The 22,721-nt window shown below is 33.2% G+C and overlaps 1 protein-coding gene across 2 annotated transcripts in view; it reads left to right on the forward strand.

Annotated features, from left to right (window-relative positions):
• Positions 1–22,721, forward strand: part of LOC108752336 (microphthalmia-associated transcription factor) — a 98,058-nt gene that overhangs the window by 73,283 nt on the left and 2,054 nt on the right. For both annotated transcript variants that reach the window (XM_018493122.1, XM_018493121.1), the window contains exons 4-6: positions 1,416–1,605; positions 8,292–8,367; positions 17,420–17,696. In XM_018493122.1, coding sequence (XP_018348624.1) covers positions 1,416–1,605; positions 8,292–8,367; positions 17,420–17,696 — 543 coding nt within the window. The remainder of the gene's footprint in view (positions 1–1,415; positions 1,606–8,291; positions 8,368–17,419; positions 17,697–22,721) is intronic.

The following is a 22,721-nucleotide window of genomic DNA, read 5'->3' on the forward strand; positions in this document are numbered from 1 at the left end:
GAGTGAGTCCTGGTAATGTCGCGCACGACGGTGGTGACGAGTTCGCTTTATCACCGAATACTCTCAAGTAAATGCGCGCGGTTTCGCATAGGTTGCATAATGTAGGTTTCTTTCATTTACGATAGTCGAGATCAATAGATTACGGAACGATAATAAATCATATCGGTCTCTTGAGAATTATTGCTCCCTCTGCTTCTTCTATCAATAGTACATTTAATTTTTTTATCTGATATTTCTTGATATTTTTTTCTCTCTCTATTTCTTTTTTTATGTCGGTTTTATACTACAGTAGTGAGACGCTATGATTTTTGCTACACAATAAAAAAATATATTTGTTAAAACCAGTCCTTGTTTGTGTTGAATTTTTATCCGAGTGATAATTTAATATAATTGTTATTGTGCCATTTGAATATTTTGTGTTAAATTGATATTCAACATTTCTTAGTATTAAAATAATAATTTATACATAAAACGAATAACATAAAAATAGTGTATTCTAAAACATAAATTCTAATATTAATTAATAGTATGTGAAAACAAAATCGATAAATTAGAAACCTATATCGGTCGAAACTGGATCTTTAATGCTTTTAAATAATTTCTATGTGAATTTATATACTAAATATGTTATTTGAACTGTGCGCTGAAATGATTTTATTATAGTAGTTTCATTGCGTTTATAAATTCGAAAAATAATTTCGACGCGCAGTTCAAATAACTACATATTAAGGGCCAGTTTTACAATTCATAGTTAATTCTTAATGGAGGTTCAGCTTATTCTTCATCTCTTTCCAATTCTAGAATTGTAAAGAGATAATGAATAAGTTGAACCTCTGTTAAGAATTGTGAACCATGAATTGTGAAACTGAGCTTTAATATATAAATTTACATAGAAATTATTTAAAAACATTAAAGATCCAGCTTCAACCGGTATAGGCTTTTAGTTTATTGACTGTGTACTCACATGTACAATTTAAAATAAGATTTTTATTGTTTAAAATATATGTATTTTAATTTAATATATTATAAATGTTAATTTTACCGAAGAAATATGCTTCCACAATTTATTTCCAAATTATGCCAATTTTACATTTTTTGTACTAATTGTAAGTTTTTACATAATATTTGTATAACTTTCTAACATAATTTATCCTGTGTTAAATTAACATAAAGATTTATACAGATGTATGTACACAACGTTTAATACATGTTACCTATTCAAATTTTTCATGTTACAGTTCACATATCACAAAAATTTGAGACACGTAAAAAAAAATATATTAAATTTAACACAAACTTTCCAACTATGCATTTAATATATTTTTTAATCATTAGAAGTTTCTATAAAATTCACATATATTTTTTATCTATATAAGTTAATGTTATAAATGACAGTTTGCTTTTTTTAATTGCAGGCTGAGGACCTCTTGGACGACATTCTGTCGTTTGAGGCTGGTTCCTTGGGTGACGGACTGAAAGACGGCCAAGCTGGAAGTCTCACAAATATACCGGAGCTTCAAATTAAACCAGAACCTCTTTTGCTCACCGAGGCAGAGATTCATGCTCTCGCGAAAGATCGGCAGAAAAAGGATAACCACAATATGAGTAAGTCAAGAACCACTCTCTTCGATTAGATTGCGAAAAATTTATGCATTTTTTAAATATCAATTTTTTAATTAAAAAAGAGTTTTTGTTTTGAAATTATAATTGAGCTGTAATTATTTTTTTAACATTTGATAACATATTAATTTATGATAACACTTTCATGATTGCATTACAACACTTATTAAATATTAATTTATTGATTCTATATAATTAATTATATAGAGGTAATAGAATTTATGAAATATTCAAATAATTAATTACATATAAGTTTTGATATCCGTTTTTCAAGTTCCAAAATTATTATTAATGATCTATCATAAGAATAAAAATGTTGCCTGCTTTACTTTCCGTTAAAGAGAGTTTATTGACGCTCGTTGCATCATCATACTTAAAATTTTAGGCTCGAAATTTATTTTGCGGTACATGGCTTTTATAATAAGATTGATGTTTTAATCTTGCTTCCTTATACACAGTGTCGCTTTGAATTGTCACTCGATCGACACTTTGCAAGCAATTACTTGTTTGCCCATGTAGAAATAATTGATAAGCGCCACTGTGCAATTTACACCTCAACAGTAGCAATCGGCGGTACTATGACGTTATTGTTACCGGTATTTACACTTATATCAATACATGCTGTCTGCGACATAAGTGGACTATTTAAATGACAATGAAAAAGAGTATTGCTATGTCCCGTGTTGTGTCGTTGCAATAGTCGTCTATTATTATAGCAAATGTAGTCAATTAAACTTATGTCTGGCTGTTATTTGTTAACGCAAACAACGGCGACGACCGAATATAAGCATTGTCGACGTAAATTTAACGAAAATATTTTTATGTTGTTATACCGAAGTCATTTTTCTAAATTCAATTTTAATTTTTGAAAAAAGTGACAACTTTTAATATTTTCTAATAATTTTTTTATGCTAAGTGATGTTCTTGAATATAAGAATAATAAAATCTAGTTATTTTTTATCGTAATATCTTTATTTTTCTTTTAACATTTTATGCAATCTTAGTTTACTGATAATAAAAAAGCTAAATTAAAAGATTATTTAAGAAACGCAGATGCACACGTTTGAAATTTAATATTCTTGTTATTAAAAAAAAAAAAAAAAAAGATTTGGAACACATATGATAATATTTCATGCATATGCTTGTACAATATCTACAATAACATACTTTCAATTTAATGCATGTACAACTTAAATGTTTAAAAAATTTAGAAATATATTTATTAATAAATTTTGAAGATGCTTGTTATCATTAGTAATAGTAAATTGCTTGTCAATATTACTTATTAGAACTTCAATTTAGGATTGTGTTTCAAAATTGATAAATAATCAACACGCAGTTTGCTCAAACCAAAAATTACAAAATTCACGCAAAATATTATTAAATACCAAGCTTTGACTGGATATAGGTTTTTTCGCTTAGATGCATTGAAAAATTTAGATATACGATAGTTTTAAGATGTTGCACCCTGCAAAAACATTACATACGATCAATTCCATGAAAATCCATGAAAGTAGGATCACTGTTGAAACTCTCATTAAAGTGACGAAATGGATTATTCCCTACGCGGCGGATGTAAGAAGCGACTAAACAATTTTCGAGCGGCGATATTCGAACAGTACCGGGCTTTTACCGGGCGGCTGCGCTGTCGGCTACTGTTTTACGATGCGATACACGTTACGTGCCGAATCGCGCGATTGTGTTCGCGGCGATCCTGTAAATTTGACCGAGTAATCAATGGGCTTCAATTATCTCGCCTCGCTTTCCGGCGCGGTGCAATAAAAAACTTAGTTGCATGCGCGAATTTTTCGAGGCGAGTGTGAAAGTGCATACGTATTATAGATATATTTTACTACATCTAGATTTGTCCTTTTATGAGCAAACGGGTGTTGTTATCCTTTTCCCCATTTTGACAAGTTTTGAGTGGCAAATATAGGTCAAGATGAGAGATATTTAGATATGTACTTTACCATGAAAAAATTAATTTTTGCGTTTTAATTGCATAGTTGAAAAATTTGTGTTAAATTTAATATATTAATGTCCCAAATGGTCTACCTAATTTGTGATAATTTAATACAAGATAAATATGCTAGGGAGTAACACAAATATTACGTAAAAAATTCACACAAAAAATATAAAACTGACATAAATGGCAAGCAAATTGTGAAAGTACATTTCTTTGATAAAATTAATACATTTTTTTCATTTATCTAGGAACTTATGATTAAATATATATTATTTTTATGTTAATTGTTCACTTATTTATGAATTGTATTATTTTAACACTAAGAAATATTGAATATTAATTTCTAAATGTTCAAATAATACAAACATATTACGTTAAATTAACATTCGGAGATATGTTAAAAATTTAATACAAAAAATTTAATAATAACTAGTTTTAATACACATACAAAATATTTTTTACTATGTATATATCGTTAAAATAATAGATAGAGAAAACAAAAATTTAATTGATTTTTACCTTGGTGTAATTCTAGTTTTTGTTTGATTTATAATTGCGATTTCAAGAATAGGAGATTGTCAACTTAATACATAATTGTGCAAATTTTTGTTCAAAAATAAATTACTACGTATATATAAAAATAAAATAATAATTAACACAATTAAAGTTGATTTATTAAAACTGATTTCTTTAATGAACAATTCGAAAAATATTTTTAATGAAAAATATGCACATCATTATAGGTATTCTTTAATCTACTGTATGTAGTTTTTTCTAGATGTAATCTGCTGTTTTTCCAGTACTCTACCTCGTTGTTGTCTCTCGCGATTAAGGCGTCGCTAAAATTGCAAAAAATGGCACAGCGCTTGCAAACGAAACAAGCGGAAATCGTGGGCGGTACTGGGGGTCGTATCGGAAGAGACCAGAGCATCCAATTTTCCGAAAACAATCGAGGACGTAATGAAAGTCCAGTTGGCCGGGGCGGAACGGTGGAATCGGGATCGAATTTGTAAGAGAGAATGGAGAAATAACGACCGCAGAGCACACGCGAGGACATCGGAAATAAAATAGGAACTTTGTAAAAATAGTCGCGCCGTCGCGCCGCTAATTCGCCCCCTCTTTGTCTTCCACTTATCGACTACTATTGTGCATCCCCGCGAGGTGCATTGTCGATTGCATAGCATTCTACGTGCACTATACGCATAGAGAGACAAAAGAGGTGCTTATCGACGAGAGCCGTCTTTTTCTGCGCGATCGATGTGCGTGCAACACGAGTCGATTTACAAATATGTTTTCCTTTCTTTGTAGTAATTTGTTTAATCTTTCTCTTTTTCTCTATCATTAATTACTACTTTCTCAATCTGTTCCACTCAAGGAACGTGATCAAGCGATTTCATTACCGCTTCAGATTGCATACCTTATACGTTCAAAGGATTTGACACTTTAAATTTTTTTTGCGAATCGAATAAAAATGTCGAAATTTTTTCTAAGAAAAAATTGATCTTAAATCTAATAAATAACGTTAATATAAGAAATCTGGGATATTTTACTCAGAGAATAAACCATAGTAGTGACATATGTATAGATGATGCGTTTTATATGTAAAATTAAGAATGTACTTATTACACGTATTTTTAATAAAACGAAAAAATTATGAAAAATCATAAAATTTTTCTTAATATTGCATGAAAATTTTAGAGTTTGTGAGTTAAAATTTCTTTCAATAATTTCTTTTTCCTCTAAATGTATAAGTTCAACGTATTCGTTGAAGAAATCTGAGCTAAAATGCACATGAAGAAAATCCCGATTTTTATAATCGTAGAACAGAAAGCAAACGGCTACCGTTATTTATCCACTTGTAGCGTTCGTAATGTTCGCTGGGGAGGGCAAGTTTGCATTCTCTTTCGTAGGGAAACCTGGGCCAAAGCTGACGAGAGGCTTTTCTTTAATCTTTGCCCGTATCTCGCGGATAATTCCTTCCGGAAACCGGGGTTGGCTGATTGATGAGACTCGTCGTCGTCGATTAGGAAGGCGTGTCTCCTGATTCCGAGTGAAAAGCATAGGTTCGTGCATCTTCCCGACAGAATCGGGTAGGTTCGATCTTCATCGCCATCGTTTGTCCCGTCCCCATCCATATCGATTTTTCAGTCTGCCTCACGTTCCTCTGAATTAACTATCGTAATCTAATCAGCTGGATCAGAAGAAATTCCCTCCCGTCCCTCAATGATGCCTACTCTTCTCTCCGTCGTTCCTCCGCTTCTCGCTTTTGCTTCTTTTTCTCTTTCTCTTCCCCGAGGCGAATCGATTCGAGAAAGGAAGTTACAATTTCCTCAAAGTTTTCAAGGCTGCTCCTTGATCTCTTTGCGCGCGTGCGACGAATCTTCTCGATCTTGGTATCTCGTCCTTTATAGCCCTGTTCTATCGTGCTGTTTACAAATATTTGTCTCTGTATGAATCAGCAATTTGCAGAATTTAGTTTTTAGCATGACGTAGATCTGTGATGCACTTTGAAGTGCTTCAGAATTGGATGTAGATCTTATTTAGAATCGATTTTTCCTTAACTATATTTGACTTCCACAAAGTCAGAATATTTTCTTGTAGCTTAAAAATTTTATCTCGGAGAAGTCTTTTAATTCAATATTTTCTTTGTTTCTCAAAAATCAAAATTTAGAATTTAAAAATTGAAGTCCTAATTATAATCTATTAAATATAATAAATATAATTTTATATCTAAAAATTTATTTTCTTGATTTACTTGTATAACATTATTAACAAATCGAAAATTAGTTTATTATCTTGTTTTGTAATTTATTACTAAAGAGCGAAATATTTTGTTTTCTGTTAACTTTTGCTTCTGATTCTTGTCGCATCCGGAGTTGATTAATTCCAATGGAAATAGAATATATTTATTGACTTTTGATGAATAAAAAAGCGGAAGAAAATTAATGGACTGTTTCGTGTCTTTCATTCTTATCGATTAATTTCGACATAATGTCATTCATATCATTCATAGGTAGTGATGTCTCTGTCAATACGCACTTCGACAAATTTACTTTTCCGGTAGCTTATCCCCCTTACAATCACGATATCGGCACTGTTCACCGATAGCGAGCCAAGCGGCTTGACCTCTCGCACCTCCGTTCGAGAGATACCTGGCTGGAATAATCGATCGAGAACGGGGTCACGTGCCAGCGATAGGGCGATCCGGTTCGTAGTCTTTCCGCAGGGGAGATATGCTATATCCTCCGGAAAGCGCGATATGCTTTCCCGAATAACTTCGATACGAGACGACGATACCTCGGATGTATCGAGAGACGGGGCGATTTGACCCTCGACAATTCGCACGCGCGAGGACGACAACGATGTAATTTATTACGATCGAGCAATCGAAGGATACCGCGTTTGCTTCCAATTGTGTCAAGTGGTTGTAAATTCGAGGAGAATATTGTAATAGTCCGTAGGTATAGATCTATAGAACTTAGCGTCTAAGGGAATACAGGTAAAATCTATACCTTTGCCATCTTTTTTCTATCAGAATTATAACTAAAAAAGAAAGATCCTTTTTTAGTGGTTATTACGTAGTAAAAATCATTTTGTATTTATGTAAAATCGGTTTTTGTTAAAATTTTTATAGTAAATTTTTAATATATCGAAGTTAATTTAAAATAATGTGATTGTGTTATTTCAAAGTTTTGTGATAAATAGATATTTAATACTTATTAAAATAACAGAATTTATAAGCATGTGAACAATTAACCTAATGGATTCCTGTGAAATCTTGTAATTCTATGTTTTTTAGGTAACTGATTGCGAATCTGAAGTCATATTTAAAAAATTCGAAATCGTGGATCCAATATGGCTAACATATGGGAATAATTTAGTGCAAATCTGAATAAACGCAAATGACTTTCACGTTTTGCATTTCTAGTTTCTGACTTTTTTATAAAGATAAAAATCAAAACTTGAAGAGACCTTCCTAAAGTTGTTGGAATAGTGGAACATGTTGTTTATGCGTTATGAATTTATAAAAATGATAAAAAATACATTTTTGGGGGGTTTTAATGCCTTCTTTCTTCTAAGAAATCTTACACGAGAGACAATCTTTGAGGTCACATTCATATTCAGCGCATTTTATTTACTAAAGAACGATCTTTCATGATAAAAATGCAAAAAACTTTAATCTGCTACTTGGGATATTTTATTCATCACATTATAAGTTATATTACATGTGAAAATTAACTCATTTCGTAGGACTCAATTTTCTATATAATTAATAATGCGAGATTCTTTAGATGTACCACTTGGGAGACGTTAGCTATATTAAATTTAATACAATTTTTTTAACTTAATGTGACACAAAATTTTATTATTCCACAGACTTATCGAAAATGGTTACAGTATTATCATCATATAAATGTTTGATTTTCAACCTTGATAACTGCCGATTGTGGTGATTAGTGTTCTCCATCTAGATCTGATAAGATTTCTTGTCTAATACGTTAAATAACCAGACCAATTCTTTAATAAACACGAGGCGAATGCCTTCCAATCAAAAAAACTCGAATCATTCAGAACGAGTTCTGACCCCGTTCTCGCTGACCCCGGTCGCACCATTTAGCAGACGAATTAACAGACGATCTATCTATTTATCTATCTCATCTGTCGCGAACGAGCCATGATTGATGTGCACAATTTCCGTTTTCAGTTGAACGACGGCGGCGTTTCAACATCAACGACAGGATCAAGGAGCTCGGCACCCTCCTGCCCAAGACCAATGACCCGTGAGTACGAATCTCTTTTCTTTCACCGCTTTTCTCTCTCCTCTTTCTTCTTCGCTTCTTTCTCGTCCCACGTCACACGCTCGCTTTCTCCCTCGCTCCATCTCTTGGCCATCGCCACCCCGTTCTTCGTAGTCCTCTTATTCTTTGCCTTTGCCTTTTGCACATTCCCCACGGACCATTATTTCCTGTTCGTGACCCTTTACGACGAGTTAGTCCAGGTCAGGTGCTCGAGACGAGAGGCTTTCACCGGAAGTCCATTCTTCGCCCCTTCCACCCTTCTTTCCTTCGCTTTTCCTCCTCTCTCTCGTTGGCTCCTTACGGCTGCTCGTTCCTCCTTCCTTTACTTCAGCTTTGTTTCCCGTTCACCCTCTGCCGCGCAAAGCGCCACGCTTTCACGTTTTAGGATGTCCTTCAACTCGGTGAATGAACGCAAATGCGAGGGAAGAATGACGCCGCGAACCAGAAATACGAGGAGACGAGATTAAAAAACACCAAGTTTGTTGTTTATTCCTCATGTTACTGCGTGTTCCGACAATGCCGGACATACGCGTTCTGGTATCCTGCATAAAGTATATTACAAAAATTAATCTTTTATGGCACTTCACGCATTCTAACTCGAAACATTTTTCTTTGATATTTAAATTTAGGAAACACATTTTAGAAAATGATATATTTTCTTGAATATATTTTGTAAAAATAGAATTTAGTGTAATTTAATTGTTTCCGAGTGTTTTATTCGACGTTTTACTACGATTAATGTAAATATTTATTAATGTTAAAAGAAATAAATTATGATTTGTGCATAGTATTTTAATGTTTAATATATTTAACATCGTATAATCGTGGCATTTCAGTTCTTTTGCAATATTGGTTTCGTTACGATAGAAGATAATTTTATTTAAACGTACGTCTTATTCTATACGTTAATTATTCGCCATTCTATTGAGTTGTAGCCTCATAAAAAATCTTATCTATATCGTTCGACATTTATGTTTGAAGGGATTTATTTAGCTGTAAAATCTTAAGCTTGCTAAATCTAGTCAACATATATACTTTGCTCTTTCCAAACCGTAATACTAGTCGTAATGTGTAATTGATTGATGAAATTTATTTATACTATTCTATAAAATAAACTTGATTGATAATTTAGAGTTTAGAATTACAAAATTTTATTATTCTATTCTTTCTATAATATTTCTAATTATTTGCAAGTTTAAAATTACGAAAATCTTTTCTGATAACGAGTTAATAACTTTTAGGCAATAAACACATTGCGGTACAAATTATCTCAAATGAGTACTTTGAGCGAGAATGTTTCTTCTTAGCCATGTACTACATCCGTGATGGAAGAGACGTTTGTTTTCTTTGCCATTATTTTCCACGGGATTCTACGTCGACAATCAGTTCGTGTCTGACCTGTTTCAGACATGATCCCTGACACGAATCTTCTCGAGACTTCGACACACGATGGACGTATTAACGAGTGACCCTTTTGCATAGAATAGCCGAATGGGTCCGTCGTTCATTTATCAATCTGACGATCGATCCATTTGTCTACGTCAACATCCGACGAACTTAAAAACTCCTTCCTTCGGGTTCGGCATCCTCTTCTCTTGTGCTCCTCCTTTCTTTGAATATCGATATACCAAAAACTATGGAAAAATCCGAACAAACTGGTTCGTGGCTAATGTTAATTGCGTAATATTGAACTTTATTAACGATATGAAATCTTTATGCAATGTGATAAATATATTTACTTTGACAAATAAGATAAAAATGTATTTACTTTGATTTTGCAGACGATAATAAAAGAATTATATTTTTGAGTCATCACTATTAAATTTCTTAGAAAACGCAGAAACTTTTTTTTTAACTTGACAGAAAATTGACTAACAAAGTAATATCGGCCGAAATAATATATTTTTAACGTAATTAAATGTCATTTTTGTCATTTTAGTTTCACAGTATTTAAAAAAAAATCAGCCTTTTTAGTTTGTTGTGACGTGATTTTGACGATTTTTGAAAAAATTATTCTTTTTTACGATTTGTAAGATTTTTTTTATAAAAATTAAGTTAATTTACTTTTTATTTATTTTTATAAAATTAAGTTAATTCACTTTTGATGATTGATAGGTTAAAGTTTACCTAATTTATTCGTTATAACTCATTAGTATAATTTGAAAGTCACGTTTTTTTTGTGTCACTTTTGAAATAACGTATATGATTTTTTTTTAATTGTATCAACTTCCACTTTTCTTGAAGTTATCGTCTGCATTATTGTCTATAATTTTGATTAACTTTAGAAGGAAATAAGAATTCATGGAGACATTATAATCAACATTGAGGAAATTGACTAATTACTAAAAATCCTTTACTTAAAATATAATTCTTCATTTTCGTCACCAACTTTTGACGCGAACTTTTCGCGCGAGAGACGCAAAGTTCGTTGTTCGTAATTATTGATTTAATTTACGTTATTATCGTAATTTACGTTATCTACGTCCGATGAAGGAGAAGCGTGTAGGATGGCGTGCGTTCTTTATTTGCCGTCATATTCCCATCATATTTTTCGACACGTCACTGATAGATGCGATAACGCGAGCACGCTTTAGGATTAACGTGTTCCACGTCTCGAATTTCTCTCTCGATATTTCGGAGCTGACGAGATGAAACTGATGAAAGTTGAATTAATGCGGCTTTACCTCGATTGTGTTTGTCAGCGATAATTTATACTCCGTTTCAATGCCTCTCTGGAATTGCATTTAACGCGCATTTTAAATTTCCCGATTGACATTCCGGTCTCGCGCGCATATTCGAACCGCATTGTCCACGCATCTGTGCATCGCGTGCAATATTAGTACGCACATACGTCCTCGATTCACCAAGCGCCTTTTATCTAATGACGCTCATTACATCTATAAGACAATGGCGTGCAGTCGCTGCAAACGTGTGATAACGCTTCTGGGCCTATCGCGAGTGATAAAGATAAATTGTCAACCGTGTCAACCGTATCAAGTACATATTGCACAATTTTCTTCACGGATGCAAGTTTACTTGAAAAAAATTTGATATTAATCAAGCGGATATGAGACAAATATTTTTAATAAAGATAGAGATAATTCAATGAATTTATAATCTTTTTATTGTAAATAATATATATAAAACATGTTAGAAATCCAGCTCTTAATTACGAATTGTCAATTATTATTAATCTTCATTGTAATTCACAAAAAGATAACGCAGTTTTAAATTTAACATATTTCATGTGTTCTAAACAGTCGACACAAATTTTTGTGTTAATTTGTAACACAAGATGAGTATGTTACAAAGTAGCAGAAATGTTATGTAAAAAAAATTGAGGTTATTGATTCATATTTATATGGCCAAGGTTGTAATTCTTAAATATAAACTTTCATTCTTTAGACATATTTAACTATATATGCAATAAAAATAATTGTACAATTGTAAGAAAACTTAATTTTATTTTTCTCAAAGTCGCAGCTGCCAAAATTTGTTCGTGCTAATCGTATCCAACGAGGAAGGGAGAGTAAATGTCAGTAATAACGCGCGTTAGAACTTCTCGTGAGTGTCTAAGCGTCTTCTCTGTAACGTCTTTCTCCTGTAGGGTTTTAGTTTCGGCTTTGGCCGGGGACGATATCAAGCAGAACGCGGGTAAACTCGGCGCGATAGCGCGCCTGCGATAACGAAGTAGAGCCCTGGTTCTAAAGACACCGGCAAACACGGCACAGATTTCTCTTCGTCCCTTCCTCCGATGCTAGTGTCTCCGTTCATCGTGTTCAAGTTTCGGAATAGTCCTCGTTTCCTACGAAACGCCCCGATTCCTCGCTACCCTCACGCTCCTTACGTCGTTCCTCATTAAGGCGAGCGATGGAGGGAAACCCCGTCGATGCACTTGGCTGTTTATTGTTCACCGTGCAAACTCGTTTCCGACGCGCGTGCAAGTACGAAAACCACGCGCGACTCGTGAAGGAGGCCTGAACGCGCCGTCGATGTCACTCCGTCTCTGACGAAGCGCGGAATGTTTAACTATTCGGTCGCATGTTCCTGTTAACAATAATGAAACGGTAATTGAATCTGCGAACTTACACGACGCTGTGTTGAAACAGTTCTTTAGCTAACTAAATAGTAGCCCACATTTTTGCCGTATATTCGATGTTTATCCAGTATATGAAGGCTGTTTTCGATGTCAACACAAATACAAAAATGAAGATGAAATCGCTATATAATAGATACTATTTCTTACTTCAAAAATGATACACTTAAAAAATTTTATTTGAGAACTGTTATCATGAATAAGTTAAATAAATACTACGTATCAATCATTAAAAGTAAACTAGCTTAATTTTATTAAAAATAATTAAAACTGTTACAACTTAAAAAGGATAATTTATAAAAATATTGTCACTTCAAAGAGTAATTAAAAAAAAAGTTATTTTTAAAATCATTAAAACTCAAAAAGAGTGTTTTAAGGATTGTGAAACAAAAATGACAAAAATTATATTGGATCATGTTAAGAATATATTCTTTTTTGCTATATATATTACTTGATTATTTTATAACTTTTTGTCAAGTAAAAAGTAACTTTTCTTTCCTGGGAAACTTCATGTTTTGAGTTATGTCACTTTTGAAGCAAGGCGATATTGTATTGAGAATGCAGAGAAAGTACCTCGCATTAAAATTTATTGATTAAAAAGTTATCGTAGTTGTACGATGGATCCAATTATAAGTGTTCGGTAACAAAAGTTTGCAAAACCCGCATTGGTTTTGTTGAAACTACATGCAGGCTCGGAATGTTAACTCGCATTAACTTGAAACACGGTAACAGAATTCCCATTGAATCCCAGCAAATCCGTAAATCGTGAACAATTCAGCAAATTCACCGTTAAAAAATATAAGCGCGCTTCTCTCTTAGGTGAAATTAATAAAACATCGAATTTTTTTTCGATGTAGTAAGCGTGTTTACGGAGAAATGCAGTTCGCAAGCTCTCGGGTTAAAGTACGCGAATCCGCACGGCCGCAAATTCGCTCGTCGCGAAGTTGTATGGAGCATGACGACGCCTCACGTGGAAAAGTGATGCTTTATGCAATATACCGGCGGCTGTTTGGTTTCGGAGTTTGCTCGGCAGGCGCAAAATCTCGCGAGTCATGCAGCGACGCGCCCATTCGCGATCCGCGATCGCGCGTGAATTTAATTACAGTTTTGTCGAGGCAATGTAAATTATTAGCAACATCACGAGAGCATTCGCGCTGTTACAAGAAACATGAACCATTTTACCGTGAAGCACAAAACAGTTGATAATTATTAATTATTTGTAATTATGCTGCTTTGTGTGCAATTTACTATTTCATGTTCTGTAGTTTTATTTTAAATTGTTTTATGTGTGCTTTACGTAGTTGGAAAATTTGTGTTAAATTTAACACATTTCACCAAAATGGTTCATTCAAGTTTTTATGTTAATTTAACACAAATTAAATCTGTTAGAAATTAATACAAACTTTATGTAAAAATTAATATAAAATGTAATACTGATACAATTTGGAAATATTCTTTAGTAAAATTAATACTTATAATAAGTTAAATTAACGCTAGAATTTATGTTTTAAAACTGTATCGTTATTATGTTATTTGTTTATAAATTATATTATTTTAACCTTAAGAAATATTGAATATCAGTTTAATTAAATATTCAAATCACATTAATATTCAAATATATTAAAAATTTAACACAAAAGTTTAACAGAAACTTATTGTAACACAAATACAAATGTTTTTTACTGCGTACGAGTATAAATTTCGAGGCTAAATAATTTTCACATGTTAAAAAAATCTTTATTTAATATTTTCTTTTCTTTTCTTCTTTTTTTTATAAAAAATAGACTTACGAAAATACGCAGACTGTTGTCTTATTGTTAGTTTTTCTTCCACATCCTCTAGCACTTTTTGATTGCGTTTAAGAGTACAATACTCGCACCATGGTTCAATCCTCCCGGTTTTCTCGCAAGATAAAGCGGAGGATTATGGTTTCTCGAGGGAGCATTCACCGTGGAGTTCACGAAGGATGGATGTGTCGCCGAGACATGACGAATGCCACCTTATCATAGGCTTTCTATTCGGCGTCTCGCTTTCCCTTTTGCCAAGCAACTTACGATTTTTCGGGCGATAAATTGACGAAACGATTTCGCCGTAAATCAACGGCGCGGCGTGAAGGGAAAAAAGTGTGAATAACGACGAAAATCCGTAAGTGTTGTTTCCCGAGTTTTGCATGGAAATATTTAAATCACGACGGAGAACTCTCTCACGGTGAATTTCTGATGTCCGTCATGAGAAATTTCATATTGGTCTTGCGTCGCACCGCGTCAACAGTTTTCGTTAACCCTTCGAATATTTGCTACGGTGCGGTGTAAGATTGACAAAACAAATGAGCTATCGATATCAATGTCAAAAAAAGCGTGATTAATGATAATATCGGAATGGCATATCTGTGAAAGATAATCTAATTTTTAGATAATCTAATTTTTACCAGCTGTAGTTTAATTACAAATACTGATTTGTATTATCGCGAAAATTACATAGTTTACGGATAATATCTGTACCTTATCAGATATATCTTATCTCTTGTACATGTTATTGCTCATCTATGAACAATACTGTTTTGTTTTTGAGAAAAAAAATGCTACCTGCGACTGCGTTTATACGAATCTACAATTTCTTTTTCCAATCTCGACATTTTTGTAATACGACTCGCACTTACATATTCTGTAAATGTGGATACAGACTTGTTGCATATCTGTGTCATCGTTCCGTATCAAAATTGTGTTTTAGTAATGTCACAATAAAAATTATTTTGTACTTGTATTAAAACTGGTTCTTATTAAAATTTATTTCTAACATATTCGAGTGTTATTTTAATATAATATTTTATTTATTTTTATTATTATGTTATTTTGAGTATTTTGTATTAAATTGATATTTAACATTTCTTAGTGTAAAAATAACACAATTTACAAATAAATGAACAAAGAACAAAAATAATATAATTCCAAATCAAATTTTAAGATAAATAAATATGTGTTAATTTTACATATTATAAGTGTTAATTTTATTTAAAAAAAATGTGTTTCTACAATTTATATCTAAATTGTGTTAAAATATAACGTTTTATATGTTAATTTTTACATAATGTTTAAATTCTAAAATAAGTGAATAAAAGATTAGTGTTAATTTTATTTATTATATATTAATTTTCTTGAAGAAATATGCTTTCACAATTTATTTATAAATTATGTCAAGGTGTTACATTTTTTCTGTCAATTTTTACATGTATTAAATTAACACAAAAATTTGTGTAAACTGTTTAGAATATATAAAATGTATTGCATTTTACAGGAATTTTTCAACTGTGTGTGTAAAGGTACACACCGTGTTATATCATTGCATTGATACGCAACAAGTCTGTATCTACTTTAATATACATTCAATGTTCGAAATTTATGTGCAAAGTGAACGAGAACATGGTATGCTACATTTTTCAAGCCATTTCTGATGCCGTCCAATGTCAAACATTACCACGTGTTTCTAAAGAAATGCGCATTTTCTCTGGCAATTCTAAATTTTTCTTACTCTTATGTTTTTATTCGCGAGCCGTTCGTTGAACATTCCTCACACTGGCGTTGCGAGATTGTCCGCGCTGGATCATCGCGAATGTCTCTTGCGAGCAAAGAGACACCTCCGAGATGTTATCTTCTGCTTCTCGTTTCTGCATACGCAGAATGCTTCTCATGAATTTTTCGAGAGCGCCACTATAAGAAATTCTTCAGGTTAACGACAAATCGCCGTATCATGCGAAGGCGTGAGATACAAGGGGTGTGCCGGCAAAGAAAAAAGAAGAGAAAAAAAAGTGCGAAGAGTACAAGAACGCGGCCCATGTTATGGAGATTCTCCGGGACTTCGTTGCTTTCCTCGTCGAGATATCGGTCCCCGTCCGTCTGATATTCCGCGCGAACTCCCGCGCGGAATTCCATCTCGAAGGCGGCTCTCGAAATGTCGATGGGGTGATTCTCAGAGATGGTAATATCAGTCGTATTACGGTCGCTTGAGGAACTTTGAGAATCTCCTGACGAAACACCTTATCTCAAACATGGGTTCTGATGAAATAATAATCGCGACGTCTGGGGTTTCAAGTAGTGGTCCCTTTTTAGCACTCTCTCTTTTACTAGGGGCGTTATCATCACTCTTTTATGTTTCTCTGAGAGGAGTTGAGAAAAAATTGAAAACGTGAGCTCAACGCTCTCACTCTCTGAATCTCTCTTATCACTGTTTTTTATACAACCTATACCGAGGAATCACAAGCATATCAACTCTTTGATGCTACTGACGATAGATGTAAGGGAGATTGCAAGAATATTAAGAATACAAAATACATATCTTATTGATTGAAATATCTTGAGCAAAAATTATTCGTTTTTTATTAATAAATTATACAGTTTGACATTAATTAATCCTCCGGAGCTGACAACAAAATTTGTAAAACAGTTATTGAGTTACGCTGAGTCTAAGAAACCTACTTAATTTGTATTGATGTTCAATGTTTTTTTAATGTTAAAATAACATAATTCATGAACAAAAAACATAAAAATAATATAATCTCAAAACATAAATTTTAAGATAAAAGATGAATCAATTTTTTGCATATTATACATGTAAAATTATTGAAGAAATGTGCTGAAAGGCTAGCTAATTGAATTCAAAAAACAAAATGACATAACTCGTATAAAAATGAATGTGTGTGTACACTCTAAAAAATATCAGTATGAATTTAACACTACGCAGTATGTATATAATTCTCACTGTGTTCAGCATGATGTAGATTTAGCACCGTGCGTGGGGATTTAACACTATGGTTTCAAATCCATGATGTTAAATCTAATACCTTTATTTTTAGAGCGCATATATGGCGTTTGTAGTTTTTCCTTAAATTTACATGAATATTGCAACATGAAATGATGATGTCGTTCGGTTCTTTTTTTGCAGATATTATGAGATTGTTAGGGACGTTAGACCAAACAAGGGTACAATTCTCAAGTCGTCGGTGGAGTATATAAAACTGTTGAAAAACGAGCTCACAAGGATGAAGCAAAACGAGCTCAGGCATAAACAATTGGAGCATCAGAATCGCAGATTACTTCTACGCGTGCAGGAACTCGAGCTGCAAGCGAAAGCACACGGTCTTCCGGTTACTGACTTTAACTGGGCTTCTACTTCCGCCATGCTTAACACCTTTCCAAGGAGTAAACTCGAGCAACGAAAGGTAAGTATAAAATCCTTTCCCATCCGGTCCGCATCTCGTTATCCGCTGCTTCGAATATACATCATTGCATCATTCTATTCATCGTGCAAGTTTTATGTTTAATTTCCGTAATAATTTATTTGCATTTGCATCTGATTCGTTTTCTTCTATTCGCTATCCTTTAACAATAAATCATGTTCAGCACTTTAATACTTTGATTGCCAAGTCGATTTTGGCATTAAAGTTTATAAATATAGTGTTTCGTTTGATTTTACTGTTTTAATACTTTATTTGTTTTCTTAATATATTGGTATAAATTATATCGTTTTTAGGCTGAGTTGTTCCATCGATAAATTTCAACTCTCTTACCCTCTTAGAGTTGGTTGTTCCATCTTTGAATAAACTATGTGATAATTTATCTATTGGATAAACAAAAGAATATATAAAAGAGTAAGAGCGTAAGAGAGTAAGAGCGTATAGCCTGTTTTCACAGTGTGTGATTAATTAAATTGAACTTATTGAAGGTTACAAAGAGAATCATTAATGAAATTCATTTATGAATTTCTTGATAACCTTTCATCTTTAAGTAACCATAGATTGTGAAAATGAGGCTAAGATAGTGAGCTGAAGTTTATTGAAAGAACCCAGACTAACTCTTTTACTCTTTTGTTTATCTATTAGATAAATTATTAAGTTTATCAAAAGATGGAACAACCGACCTTTAATGTTTTAAATGCTTAGTAAAAAAATAATTTTTAGTAAATAAAACTGTCATCAACAAATGAATAACGAGACACTTACGAGACGCATCACTTATGTATGGATGACGTGGCAGTCAAAGTGTTAAATAAATTTTGTTAAAGTTTCGTGAGTATTATATTTTCTTTTATATATATTATAATTTATACACTTTTAAATATATTTTATATATTTTTATCACATTTTTTATTTCTTTACGAGCGTTAATATTTTCAATATTTTTGTATATTACATAACTTTAAGTAAGCAAATAACAAGCGAATTATTTTTCAAGTAAAGAGGAAATTTTTCCTCTTAACACGATTATATACGAATGTTATCGTTAATTTCAGTCAGTTTTATTAAGTATAGTTTCGTAACAGGGAGTCATTTAATCTTAATGCGACAGTCGCGTAATTGATTTTCGATGCTGTTGAAGCGACGGTATCAAATGTAACGATCGATACGATCCTTGATCTGAATAAACCTCTCGCTCGTTCGCCAGAGTAGTTTCATAATGCGTGCATCTGTTCTGAGAGAGAAAGAGAAAGAGAGACGAAGGCGAATAGCTGTTTGCTTGCTTCGCTCGCGATCTCTCTTTCTCGCACTCGTTTACCGATGCTCTCGTACACGAATGTGGTAGGCAATGCCGTCTTTTAACAGCAACGGTAACGATTTTATTACGTAACCGGAGATCGATTCGAAATCGTCCGTATGTTTGCATAATGAGAAATGTTTTCTCATTTACGTACAATTGACGTATCGTTCCGTGCCTCGAGCGACTTTCATTCAATGACGATCTCTCAAGCACCGTTCGATCTCTTGATGACGAAGCAATTGCAGGATACCATGAGTCTTGTAGACACCTTCCGAAATTTTTGTTTGCACTTGAACGTGACAATTTGTAGCATCTCACGCGAGCATTATACAAATTTTCAATTTTACACACACACACACACACACACACACACACACACACATAGTTTCACACTTTGAGTAAGATAATTGCAATAATTCCCACAAAAAGACGAACTTTTCTATCACAATTATATAATAAAAACTATTTTTATTATAATTGTAATAAAAATAAAAATAACTATTTTTATTATAATTATATTAATTTAATTTAATTATTTTATTGTAATTATTTCCGTTTAAAAGAGACTGATTATTTTTTTGCTTCGTTATTCATTAATATTATTCAAAGCGTTAATTTTTCGATATATACATAACAACTGACATCACATCTGGCAATTCTATATGTACCTATATTGGCAGTGGATTATTGTTCCGAATAATAAATTGCGGCTTATCGCAGTCTGATCGTATAAATCGCCCTCGTTTGTTTTGCTTGTCATTACGATGTCACTCCGAGCGAAGAAGGCGAATTTTTGGGAGGTAGCCATCGGCGTTAATCGTCATCACCGTCGCTCTTTAGGATGCCCGATGACGGAGATAACTTGTGAGATCAGTGCGGCAAAAGTTACCGCTGAATTAGTGGACCAGATAAAGTCGCGCGCGCACGTACGAGTACATACGAGGTTTGACATGCGCAGCTTCGTGATGCGATTAAGAACTTTTCAAGTTCCGACGCGCTTCGACGATAGATCTTTGACAGATTTGGGTCTCTTAAAGAGGCCATGTCGTCAAGGAAATATAGGACGGAGAGAAAGAGAAGTTATTAACATTTTTATTACATCCGTTACTGACAGCGGCGCAACTGACGTCCGCCCATATCCGCAAAACCTTTAATAATCTTTTTATTATTCCTCTCTGTGAGCTGGTGCACACGGTGTAATAAGTTGAAGTGAAGCAAACATATATTTATTTCACTTTAGCTTACTGTATCGTATGCACCAATTCTATTCATTTTATATGGGATGGCACGTAGAAAAGGATGATTGTATTGTATGTGCATTGACGTTATTATATAAATTACTTCCGCGCTCGTCGCACTTTTGGAAACATTCGGAGTCGCACGCTGCGACGCGCGAGATAACGAAGGAGACACGAGATGACGTACCGAGAGAAGGATGAGTTAAATTATTGTTCGAGATAAAGTTCCGTCGGGACGTAAGTAGTCTGACAAGCAGCTTCCTCGCGGTTAGAGAAATTTAAACATTGATAACGTCCCGCACCGCGATTCGCGCGACGAGTTCCGACTGAGGCGAGAGAAGTGTCTCGCGTATTGCACACAGGAATTTTACCACGACACTTAACCGTCGCACTGGTTTGCTTAACGTTAATTTTGTCCCTCGATTTATCTTACGTGAAATGTAAACGATGTCGTACAAATGTGCCTCAGATAACGATGAATTATTTTTAGAAAAAACGCAAAGATAGAATATGTACATTTTGAAATAATAATATACTCGTATGTATAAGACATAGTGGATTATCTCTAAACTGGCAACGATATCACTAATCCGTCGAGTAATGAACTTATTTGTGTGAATTATTTAAGTACTTGATTTATTAAGTCTGTTAGTCTGTTTATGACACTTCAAGCCGAAAGCTTCTTTTGCTTTTAAGTTATATAAAATAATAATTATTTAGATCCAGTAACTGCTACTGGATCTGAAAAATTATTATTAAAAAAACATATTGTTATGGATATTTACAACAATTAAAAAAATATCAATTTTTAAAAAGTGTTTCCAAACTTTTGATTTGAAGTGTAAGCAGAGATGTTATTATCAGACTCAATAAAGCATAGAGATAATTTACGAATGAAGAATTATTATTAAAAAACATTTCATTGTCCTGGATATTTAAGTATGTAGTTCTAAAAATATTAATTTTTAGAAGGTGTTTGCAAACTTTTAACCCGGAATGTATATTTCGACTTCTTACTCAATTCGTTATTTTATGTTGAAACAAAACGTTACAGTTTGCGAAAAGTGGTTCTTACTTCGGCAATGAATTATTTCTGTTAGGGAAGGCACAGTACGCGCAAAGGATTTATGCAATGCTTCGTTTCGAGATTGTATAATTGCAAACGTAATTGCAAACGTTAAATCCGCACGCGCCTGAATGTCGTGCAAAATATTTACTTTTACCACCGGCATCGTGCGTACGTCCGCGGGTGCGCGGAGTCCTTATCGTCCCGTCTGCCTTTTATCGTACGTGCTACCTCACGCGAGACTTATACCTTTTATCTCGCATCTCAGCGCGTATATTTTCGCGAGAAGAACACGCTGCGCGCCACTCCGATGTCGGGACAAAGGATAATCGCCGAATGAGCTGTAACGTCAGAAACTGTGTTGCGCAACAGCACGCTGCGGCATTTTTTCATGCAAATTTAACGCCCTCCGCGCCGTTCGAGTACACGGCGGTTATGTAAATAGGTGCTTGCGATCACTTCGCGGAATACCGCGTCAAATATGAAATCACACGAAACGTGATCGCCGAGCCAGAGATCTGTATTATTAAAACAGATAAAAAACACATTCTGCGGCTTTCTCTTTCTTCAAAATTGTGTGCCATTTTATATATTTATAATCTCCAAATTTATAGAAATTAACAAAATATTAATAGGACGTCAAATTAAAAAAGAAGCAATAATTTGATTAAAGGCCGATAAGAATCAAACATGTCTTGGCGAGTAAAATAAATAATAATTAATTAAATTTACCTTTAGTTAATTATTGAATCGTCATCACACGATTGGGTCATCCGTTGTCCCACACAATTTCTTTTTTTTTAATACTAGTAACACTTAAATAATAATCTTTATCCTTTTCTTTTTATTAATACACAACTAATACACATACTTTTAAAAAATGTTAAAGTATATATGTAAGAATTACTTAATAATTTTTGTATATTTTTGTAGAACTACTTACTTGTAGAAGTGTTGGAAATTAACCTATGACACGAATGGCTTATTGTATATAATAAAAAATCGGAAAATTATCCTATGTATATTAAGGGATAAAGATATACGAATTTGGTATTTTGGCTCAATTTCGAAGCATCTAAAGTAATTATATAGGGTGAAGCTGTTCATGTAAAAGTCGAAATGTAGAATAAATTTTTTTGTACATTTACAATAATTTTTTAATTAGTAAAATTAATGTATTATTTGAACTTATTATTTTGAAATATACCAAATCCAGACTGATATAGAAATAGCGGTGAATAGTCAGATTGGACAAATAAAGTAGATTGTAGTAAAGAATGTGCATATTTAACGTATATTCAAATAACTTGATTTCTTCAAAAATAAACTCTATAACAAAAAATTTTATTCTATATTGTCGACTTACATACTTTTAGAGAAGAAGTTATCCCCAATTATATCATCTT

This window comes from Trachymyrmex septentrionalis, unplaced genomic scaffold (genome assembly GCF_001594115.1).
Source record: "Trachymyrmex septentrionalis isolate Tsep2-gDNA-1 unplaced genomic scaffold, Tsep1.0 scaffold6, whole genome shotgun sequence".
NCBI classification, from domain to species: Eukaryota; Metazoa; Arthropoda; class Insecta; order Hymenoptera; family Formicidae; genus Trachymyrmex; species Trachymyrmex septentrionalis.